At 58.9% G+C, this 10,139-nt stretch overlaps 1 protein-coding gene and 1 long non-coding RNA gene across 8 annotated transcripts in view; one reads left to right on the top strand and one right to left on the bottom strand.

Moving 5' to 3' along the window:
- The window catches only part of SCRIB (scribble planar cell polarity protein), a 25,390-nt gene that overhangs the window by 953 nt on the left and 14,298 nt on the right, over positions 1 to 10,139 (bottom strand). For 6 of the 7 annotated variants that reach the window (XM_026449732.1, XM_026449731.2, XM_026449736.1 and 3 more), the window contains 10 exons: positions 3,534 to 3,644; positions 3,396 to 3,452; positions 3,157 to 3,231; positions 2,070 to 2,132; positions 1,173 to 1,280; positions 905 to 1,064; positions 682 to 832; positions 417 to 602; positions 188 to 330; positions 74 to 111 (listed from right to left, as the gene is read on the bottom strand). In XM_026449732.1, coding sequence (XP_026305517.1) covers positions 74 to 111; positions 188 to 330; positions 417 to 602; positions 682 to 832; positions 905 to 1,064; positions 1,173 to 1,280; positions 2,070 to 2,132; positions 3,157 to 3,231; positions 3,396 to 3,452; positions 3,534 to 3,644 — 1,092 coding nt within the window. The remainder of the gene's footprint in view (positions 1 to 73; positions 112 to 187; positions 331 to 416; positions 603 to 681; positions 833 to 904; positions 1,065 to 1,172; positions 1,281 to 2,069; positions 2,133 to 3,156; positions 3,232 to 3,395; positions 3,453 to 3,533; positions 3,645 to 10,139) is intronic. The other variant, XM_023188351.2, reaches the window with a different exon arrangement.
- Positions 2,436 to 6,674, top strand: LOC113220505. Its single transcript, XR_003307377.2, has 3 exons — positions 2,436 to 4,547; positions 5,064 to 5,286; positions 6,462 to 6,674. It is a non-coding gene; the product is annotated as an uncharacterized LOC113220505 (long non-coding RNA).

Genomic DNA, 10,139 nt, shown 5'->3' on the forward strand with positions numbered 1-10,139 from the left:
GGGGGGGGGGGGGGCAGGCCAGACCCCCCCATGCCTCGGGGGTGAAGGGAGGGCATAGCCACCGGCTCCTCACCAGGCGTCCCGGGGAGGTGCTGGTCTGGGGGCCGAGGTCTAGGGGGACAAGAAGCGGGCGTTGGAAGCAGCCCAAGCAGCAGGCTGCCCCCCCCACCTGCCCTTACCCACGGACCTTCCAAAGGGGTGGGCGATGGGGTGGGCGCAGGGGAAGGGGCCTCGGCCAGTCGCTCCAGGGGCCCCCGCGTGCCCCGGCCCTCCTGGGACCTGCTGAGGACCATCTGTGCTCGGAGAGCGTCCTGTTCCAGCGACTTCATCCTGCAGAGAACAGCGGGCGGGGTTGACTCGGGGCAGGAGCAGGGCAAGGCGGCAGGGCGGGGTGGGGACCCCAGGCAGGGGCTTACCTGGCTGCCCTCCACAGCGCACGCTTCTCAGCCTCCAGGGCCCGGCGTTCGGCAGGGGACAGGGCACGCTCGGGCGCTGGTGGCTCCGGACTCTGCACGCGCAGCCGTTCCTGGTGGCGCCGCTCAGCTTTGGCCGTCCTCACCGGGGCGCCGCCTCCCAGGGGTGGGGGGGACGCTGGGCTCTGCCTGGGGAAGGGACAGAACGTGCTGTGTGTGTGGAGGGCACGCTGGGTGAGTCGGGGGCGTCTGGTGGGCAGGTGCTCACCTTGAGGAGGGGCTCGGGCCGGCCCAGGGTGGCTCCTCATCCTCCTGCTCCTCCTCGCCCAGCGCCTCCCCGTCCAGGGCGAGCCTCGCTTCGGCCCCAGCCTCTGCCACGTCCCGCAGCATCTGCGCTCTCTTCTGCTGTAGTTTCCTGGCTGCCAGAGGGCAGGGTGGGTCAGGCCGGGCCAGCCTAGACCCAGCCCCCACCCCACTTCCATGCCCCTCACCTTCCTCCTCCTGCATCTTCCGCAGGTCGTCAGCACCCACCAGGGACACACGCTTAGGAGGGCCCTCAGCCTGGGGCACGCGCACCTCCAGCTCAAAGTACTTCTGCCGCTCCCGGAAGGACAGTTGCTCCGGGGAGGCTGCAGGTCCAGGCGTGGGGGGCTGGGGGGAGCGGACCTTGAGGTTTGGCTGGCATTCCTCCGGGACACGGGGGCCCCTGAGCACCCACCCCAACCACGCGCAGCAGGGATGGGTGCTGCTCCCACACACCTGGGCGAGGGCGTCCTCAGGAGGGTGAGAAGTGGGCACGGCCGCGAAGGCCCTGTAGGCCTGCTTCACATTGGCGGGCAGCTCGTCCGGGGAAGGCGGGGAAGGCGGCTGGGGGGTGGGGCTCCTGTGAGCTACGCTGGGGCAGCTGTCAGGGCTGCAGCTGTGCTCAACTCGCCACCGGCTGTCCCCACTGCCTGCCTTTGATCCCCACCCACCATCCTGCTGGGGAAGGAGGCTCTGCCACCCCACCCATGGGACAGAGCACTCACGGAGTGGGGACAACCTCTGCCCCTGAGGGCTGGGGACCCCCTTGGCCACGCCTGAGCCAATGACTGGATCACCCCTGGTTTTGTCTAAAAAAGGCAGGTGGCAGTGGTGGGGGCAGAGAGCAGGATCAGGGGTTCAAGGCAAGGAATGGGGGTAGAGAAGGGGGAGGAGAGAGAGAGAAAGACCTGGGTGGGGCTGACATCTTGCCTGTGAGGGGCTGAGCTGGGTCTCATGGGTGCTGCCACCTCCACCCTCACGTGGCAGTGTGTTGGGGAAGTGCCAATAGTGGGGGGGGGGGCAAGGACTCCCAGACAAAAGGCAGGCAGGGGTGCGGCAGGTGGGCCCTGGGAGGCATTGGGCCCAAGACACTGACCAGGGTCTCAGGAGCTTAAGCCCCTCCAAGAACAGCACGCTCAGGCCCCCCACCCCATTGCCAGGCAGTTCTGGCCAGGAAAGTGTCCCCGGCTGTCCTCACACAGGAGGCCCCATGGTAGCAGAGGGAAGACCAGAGTCAATGGCATCCCGCACCAGCCCCGACCCCGTCCTTGGAAGAGGGGCCCCGTGCACAGCAGCCATCTGCTCTGCCCTCCACCCGCCATGGGGTGCGCCCGTTAACTTGGGGACACTCACCTGCTGGCCACTAGGGGAGCAGGGGGCTTCGGCCATCTTCGCTCCAGCTGCTCCAGACGGTACCTGGAAGTAGGCAGTGGGTGGGGTGAGGCTGGGCAGGGCTGTGGCCCCGGAGCAGGAGGGACTGTGGGGCCTGGAAGGCACAGAAGTTCTTCAGTTCCCCAACCTGACTATAGCCCAGGCGACGCCCCAGACACTCAGTCAGCAAGGAGGGGCTTGTCCCCGTCCCCACAGGATGCGGGGGCCTGGGCTGGGCAGCTGCTGTCTCCACGGCAGTGTGCTGGCTGGAGCTTTGCAGGAGAGATGGGAGGAGACAGGACAGCCGGAGGAGAGGGCAGGGAGGGCTCAGGGGAGGGGCCGGGGACAGAGATGCCGGTGGGGAGCCCCTACTTGCGGTGTGAGGCCCTCAGGGTTCAAGTGGCACCCTGACCGCTGCCCCCATGGCTGTGCTGTTGTTCATGAGGATGAAGGGCCTCCTGGGAGCCTCCCTCTCAGCGTAGTCCATGTCCAGAGGAGGCAGGGTCGGGTCCCAAGAGCCCCTGCCTGGCCCCTCACTACCACTCCACCGCTTGGGCAAGGGTCTGGCGGAGCCCATCCCTCAGTCACTCACATTCGGTGGGGCTGGCGGGGCACACCCTCTGGGAGGGTTATTTGTATATTTAAGGGGAGAGAAGGGCCTGCATATCCTCCTGCCTGTCCCCAGCACCTGCCCCTCCAGCTGCTCCAGCCCGTCCTCCCCTTGGTGCCATGTGCCTGCCCAATCCCCCAGGAGCCTCCGCCTCCAGCCAGCAGGTGAGGCGCTCACACTGCCACCCCGGCCTGCTCGGTGAGTACAGGAGGCGCCTCGGCCTATGTCACCCATCCGCAGCTCAGGGTGTGGGCGGGGCAGCACCAACATGGCTTGGGTCAAGAATGAGGGTGACATGCACATGACAGGCTGGGGTAGCCTGCAGGTCAGACGTGGCCTCCTCCCATCCCAGCCCCCACCCAAAGCTTCCCTCCCCAACGGCCCTGGCATTCGTCCTGCGGTGGCCAATGAACAGGACAACAGGACGGAGGGGGGGGGCACTGCACACTGGGCACTGACCCTCTGCACGCCACCAGCGCTGGGCACGGCAGCCAGGGCACGGTAGTCCAGCTTCAGGGGCTGCAGACCCCGACCCTGGGGGCAGAGTGGACACAGCACTAGCAGGAGCAGCTCCACGGCGGCACCCGGCCAGCACAGGGCATGAGAGGGGGTCCTGGGGGTTACTACCCCGCACCCCACAGGCAATGTGCACCCCACTCCAGTGCCCTGATGGGAGGAGGAGGGACAACCACACTCACCGTGGCTTCTGTGGCCTCGGGCCCCCAGCGCAGGGTCTGTCCAGGCGGCTCCTTCTCCTGTGAGCAGAGCAGACCTGTCAGGCACCACCGGCCTCGGGCTCCCTGGCCCGGGGGCTGCCAGCTGCAGGCACCTCTGACCTTGCCTGGGCCCTCGGGGCTTAGCTCCCGATCGATGGAAGAGATGCTCTCCAGGCTGTTCCGGTGGCTGACGCCTGCCGCAAAGGGGTTGGCAATGACACCTGGGGACACCTGAGAAGAGGGTGTGGGCTGAGAAGTGGGGACTGCAGCCCGGGGTCCCACCTCTGGGGCAGGATGGGGCCCCAGCCCAGAATAGCCAGCAACAGTGAACACAGGAGCTGCATCCCTCGGCGGGGCTGACCGCATGGCTGGGATAGCCTCGGAGGGCATTCCACTGGACCCCCCAGGATGCTGCGGTACTGTCCCCGGTCCGTCCCCATCACAGCTCACAGGGCTGCCGTGGACGTGGCCATGTCTGCACTAGGCGAGATTGTGAAGTAGCATGATGCCTGCCACTTTGCTGACTACGTAAAGTCACCCCCAGGAAGAACTGACAGCCACCAAGATGGGGGAAGGAGGGGCGTGAGTAGTGGATGCTGGCACTGATGGCACAGTGGCCCCCTCAGGTGGCAAGGCTGGCTCCAGACCCCAGCATGAGTGCTGGGCAGGGATTCTGGAACAAAGGACACCACGCAGGAGGCCTGGCCAGCTCTGCACTCTACAGAGCTCAATGACCTTCCCAAGCCAGTGACTGGCAGGGTGGAGGGAGAGTCTAGAAAGGAAAGGCGCCCAGGAAGCTCAGGCAGGGCAGAAGAGGGCCAAGGAGACAGGACCAGGACAGGCAGGGGCTTCTGGCTGGACACAAGATGTACTTGGATCCTGAGCCTGGGTGAACACGGGCAGATGGAACCATGGGAAGAGCTCGCTTCCAAGCCCACAGCGGGCAATGGGACGGCTTCAAGCCCCCACCACCAGCAGCAGCCAGAAGAGGCCGAGGAGGCAGCAGAGTGGAGACGGGCACTGTTCATCACCCTCATCACGGACGGGGTCCCTGCGAAATCAAGGCGCTCTCAGTGTGGCCTGAGGGACAAACCCAGCCCTATGCTGTTGCTGGTTAAAAACACAAGTGAAATGGTAAGTAAGGGGAAGGCAAAGAGATGGCGGGCAGACACACGGGAGGCACAGAGAGGGGTTGCTCAGGCCAGGGGAGACAGGATGTGAGGTCACAGCTGTCAAGCAGGCAGAGGGATGCTGTCACCACAGAAAAGGCTATTTACAACGATGACACAATCATCATCAACTGTAAGCACTCAACAAGGAAGCAGCTAAACACAGAAAGCAAAGACTAGTAGAAACAGGAGAGCGTCGTAAAAGCACGGTTATACGGGGAGACTTAACTATGTCTTCCGGGTTCTCACAGAACTAGGGGGACAAGCAACAAACAAGGTGCCTGTCTTCTCAGTTTCTGAAATAACTTAAGTCGAAAAGCCACTGGACAGGCCTGAGAGAGGCAGGGGGCCTGGCAGAGTGGGAAGCAAGGTCGTAGGCAGCCTGGCCTCTCTCGTCAGAGAGCTGCTCAAACACAGAAAAGGCAGACCAGGGTGCTGACTCTGACAGCCACGGTGAGCGCATCCTCTTCTCTCATTCCAGGAACAACCTCGGGGATGACTGGCATGTCCCCTCACCCCCTAGCTCTGGCCCCCGGGAGGTCCTGAGACGATGCCCCAAGAACGCTAGGTCCAGGGCCAGAGTGCAGCTTCTAAGTGTCACCCTCCGCTAAAAGGATCCAGCGCTCCTGAGAGAAATGGCCGACTCCAGGGCGGGGCAGGGCAAGGAGAGAAGCCCAGCACATCCTGGAGGCTGGAGGCAGAAGGTGAGCAGGTGCGGAGACGGGGGAGGTCGTATCAGAATGACTCAGGTCCTCAGGCCCCTTCTGGGGGCCGAGTCTGGGACAATTTGAGCATCAAAATAAATTACGATGGGAAAAGACTGTCGCCCATGAAATAAAATGGAAGCTCACTTGTTAATGAAATGGGCTCCCTTGTGAGCCCACGCGAACAGGTAAGCAGACACACGTAAACTGGGAGAATGGGAAAGCTCGGTGGCAGGCAGCTGCCTGATGAGTGTGGGAGTGGTGGGTGGGTTAGGACTGTCGCCAACCACCTCGGGGCCTGCTCAGAACCATCAAGGTGCTGAGGCTCACAGGCGAAGCTGGATGAGAAACAGCCTGTTAAGTGCTCTGAAAGTACCTCCCACACTTGCTGATTTCAAGGGACAGGAGTAACTGCAGGGGGAAACCCGGCTGACCTCGCGGTTCAGAGCATCAGCAGTGAGCCCTGGTGGGAGGCACAGAGACACATGGTAGCTCTGGGATAATCCCGGCCAAGATGCACACGCTGAAACCTGTGAGGGCATCAGACCCAGTGTGGGGGCAATCACCGCCGGAAGCAGGGAGAGCCTATGCCCACCAGAAGCGTCAAGGTCAGAGGAATCAGCAGAGACAGGCACACTCCACCTGAAGGAGACTAGAGGGAGGCTCCCGCAATGGAGCACGTCCCGCGCAGTGGCTGAGCCATGAATAGGGCTAAATGGAGACTAGAGAGAGGCTCCTGCAACGGAGCGCATCCCGCGCAGTGGCTGAGTCATGAATAGGGCTGTGTCACAGGTTCTTTGTCCTGTTTTTGCAACTTTTCTCTAAGTTTAAAATTCATAGCCGGGCGCGGTGGCTCAAGCCTGTAATCCCAGCACTTTGGGAGGCTGAGACGGGCGGATCACGAGGTCAGGAGATCGAGACCATCCTGGCCTACACGGTGAAACCCCGTCTCTACTAAAAAATACAAAAAACTAGCCGGGCGAGATGGCAGGTGTCTGTAGTCCCAGCTACTCGGGAGGCTGAGGCAGGAGAATGGCGTAAACCTGGGAGGCAGAGCTTGCAGTGAGCCGAGATTGCGCCACTGCACTCCAGCCTGGGCGACAGGGCGAGACTCCGTCTCGTAAAAAAAAAAAAAAAAAAAAAAATTCATTTATGTATGTGCTTGTATTTTTCAGAAAGAAATGGCAGAATAAACCAAAATGAATAAAGATGGTGGCCTCGGAACAGAGAGATGGAGGCTGGTCTTCTGAAGTGACTCTATATAATTTCAGCTTTGGAACCATATGAAGATTTACACAATTAAGAAACAGATTTTTTGTGGTGGCAGAAGCCTGTAATCCCAGCTACTTGGGAGGCTGAGGCAGGAGAACTGCTTGAACCCGGGAGGTGGAGGTTGCAATGCGCCGAAGATCATGCCACTGCACTCCAGCCTGGGCAACAGAGTGAGACTGTCTCAAAAAAAAAAAAAAAAAAAAAAAAAAGATTTTTAAAAAGTCACCCTAAAAGCTGAAATGAATCAGCCCAACTGTGTATCAAGTTGGTAGCAAAACCACAGAATGATCTCAAGTGGCTGAGAACACAGGATGCGGACTGCACGTACCAGCAGGGTGAACCGTCAGGAAGCAGCCACCAGGAACTCAGCCCCTCTCCACACTCCTGCTCTCTGTCGTACCACTGGTGGTGCTGCTTTTGTTTTTTAGAGTCTGTCTTGCCCAGGCTGGACTCAAATTCCTGGGCTCAAGTGATCCTCCTGTTTCAGCCTCCTGAGTAGCTGGGACTACAGGCACATGCCACCACACTCAGCTAATTTTGAAATTAAGGAAAGATTTCATGAGAAAAAGTAGAAAATCACAAAAGTTGGTAAAAACCCTGTAATCTTAAATGAGTTAAACATAACAGTACAAACTCATGATTTTTTCTCTTTCTAAAAACATCCACCTCTCAGTCTCCATCTGCTGCAGAGGCCACAGGCAGTGCCTGAGTCCTGAGCACACCCGGCCCACGGCTAGGAGCTCTACACCCGGCTCCTGCCAAGAGGGGCCAGGTCCCACACAAAAATGGTGGAATCCAGGGCTGGGGCAGGCGATACAAAGAATGCCTTGTCGAAGCAGCTGAGGAATGACAGGGTCATGCCACAGGGATGCAGGGCCTCGTTGCCTGTTCAAGGGACATCAAGGGAACGCTATGTTGAAACCCATCAGGAAAACAGACGCATGCGTTCACGAAAACCCTAAAAACAGAAAGACACCCCGGGAACCACCTTTGGAAGATTCCAGGGCCCCAGCCTGTGATTCTAAAAACTGACAAAGGGAAGAACCAAGCATTTGATCTTCCTGGGTCTTTCCTGCAGGAGCTCACGTCAGGACAGAAACAGAGCTGGTGATCTCTTCTCTGTGGACAGATCTACAGAAACGGTAAAAGCCGGAGATGCAGTGGGAAAGACTGAAGGGTTCTTCCTGAGGGCGGAAATCAAGGAAACGCCAGAAGGGCAGTCTCTTCTGAAGTTTTATGTGTAATGGTGATGATGACGAGGGAGAGGTGGTCCCGACCAGTATTCAGAAGCTGGCTCTGAAAAGGCCATCGACACACAGGACCCTGGTCAGCAAGACCAGGAGGAAGAGGCCACAGACAGCAGGGCCGAGGGGGAGGTGACTGCAAAGGAGGGGCCCAGTGGGAGAGGACTTGCATCCTCATGCCACACACGCAGGGTAGCGGGCAAGTCCCCTCAGACAGCGCACAGCCACCTAGGTCTGCGCAGGGGTCTTGGCGCCAACCATGGCGAGGCAGGTCTTTACTGAATCAATCCTCTCGACCCCGAGAAGCAGGCACTGTGGGTGACCCATTGTACAGACGAGGAGACTGAGGAGTAAAGTCAAGCGCCACCCAAGGCCCGACAGCAAGTGAGAGCCAGGCTTAGATGAACTATGCATGACCCCCAAAAATGCACAGTACTAGAATGCAGGAGACTTAAGCTCTGACAAACAAACATGGGCCACTGCTCCAGAGTGCTGGGGACGTGCAGGCACTCCTGAGCCAATGCCAAGATGGGCTTGCACCGTGAGAAGAAAGTTACAGAACCCAACGGGCAAACCGATGCCCGCAGGGCCAGGCAGACACACACAGATGAGTCCAGTGGCCTAAGAAAAATGGGGAAGGGTCACCCATTGAGGACCCCCATGCCCATGCTCTGGAGTCGGAAACAGAAGGTCCTGTGGGAGCGCAGGCCTGGCCGCGCCACGTCTGCCGAGCTTTTTGTGGGAAGCCAAGAAGCTAGACATGGCGTGGACTCCTGATGTGTGAAACCCGCTCCTCTCTCTCAAGCCCCAAGCCTGCTGATGAAACCTCCATGGGCCGAACAAACCCTACTTAGCAGATAAGAGGACTTCAGAAAACTCAACACCCGCTTCAGATAACAATTCTTACAGGTTATAAATAGAAACAGTAACCCCCCCCCCCGCCCCAATCAATTTAAAAACTGTTTTAAGAGTCTACAGCAAACATCACACTACAAGATCAAAGTCCCCTAGAGCAAGCCGCTCCTCCACAGGACCAGGGGCTCTGCAGAGGGGAAGCAGGAGAGGCCCGAGGTGGGAAGGGTGACCAGGCTTCTGCCACGAGGTGAAGCCGACTTACAAATCCAGGTGAGGATTTATGAGAATTACCAGAAAGCAAGAGCCAGCTGGGGACACCCTAGAGAAAAACTCAACATGAAGGTCACCCCAAGGCTGGCGCGGGGCTCATGCCTGGAACCCCAGCACTTTGGGAGGTCAGGGAGGCAGGTCACTGGAGCCCAGGAGTTCAAGACCAGCCTAGGTAACATGGCAAAAGCCCATCTCTACAGAAAACGATGAGCCAGGTGTGGTGGTGCGGCTGTAGTCCCAGCTACTTGGGAAGCTGAGGGGGAAGGATCACTTGAGCCCGGCAGGTTGAGCCTGCAGTGAGCAGCGACCGCGCCACTACTCCAGCCTGGGCGACAGAGTGAGGCCCTTTCTCAAAATGTGTATCTACATACATGCACGTGAATCCCAGAATTCCAGTCGGCTTTTGCACGGAACTTGGCAAGTTCATTTGTAAGAGAAAACACGTGACCATAGAAACTTTTCAAGACAAGAAAAAGGAATGGGTGACTTTGCCGATGAGGATTAGGTATGAGACCTGCTACAAAGTGAGGCATGTGAACGTGTGGCCCAGAAGCAGCTCACAACTCCCTGGGACCACGTCCAGAAACAGAGCTTGGAGCCCACAGGAACTGAACACAATGAGGCCACATTTCCCCCAAACCACTGGGGAAGCGACAGACTGACTATTCGATCAATACTGCGGGGACAGCTACGCATCTAGTTACTTGCAAAGCAATTCCAGGGCTGGGCGTGGGGACATGGCTTGAGTACGGGAGGTGGAAGCTGCAGTGAGCTGTGATTGTGCCACCACACTCCAGCCTAGGTGACAAGCGCGACCTCATCAAAGCAATTCCAGGTGGACCACGGAGCTGTATGTTGTTTAAACTTCCAGAAATACTAGAAGAAAACTGGACAATGTTTTTGTAATCTTGCAGTAGGGAAGATCTTCCCAAGGGAAAAACCAGAATCTGGAAGTCATAAAGGAGTCCGAAGACTTAATTTAAAAATTTAGATTTTTGTAACTCAAAAGATGCCATTTTTTAAAGAAAAACATAAGCAAGAACTGGAGAAAAACACACCTGTACCCACAGAACCAAGATGAGTAACCAGGGTGCTGGACGGGAGCCAGGGCAACGACAGAGGGCACGGGCAGTGCGGGAGCGGACGGCGAGCGCCCGGGAAGACAGACGGACGCGGGAAAGAGGCAGTGCTGGGGCGGACGGCGAGCGCCCG

The sequence above is a fragment of the Piliocolobus tephrosceles genome, chromosome 7 (genome assembly GCF_002776525.5).
Source record: "Piliocolobus tephrosceles isolate RC106 chromosome 7, ASM277652v3, whole genome shotgun sequence".
Lineage (NCBI taxonomy): Eukaryota > Metazoa > Chordata > Mammalia > Primates > Cercopithecidae > Piliocolobus > Piliocolobus tephrosceles.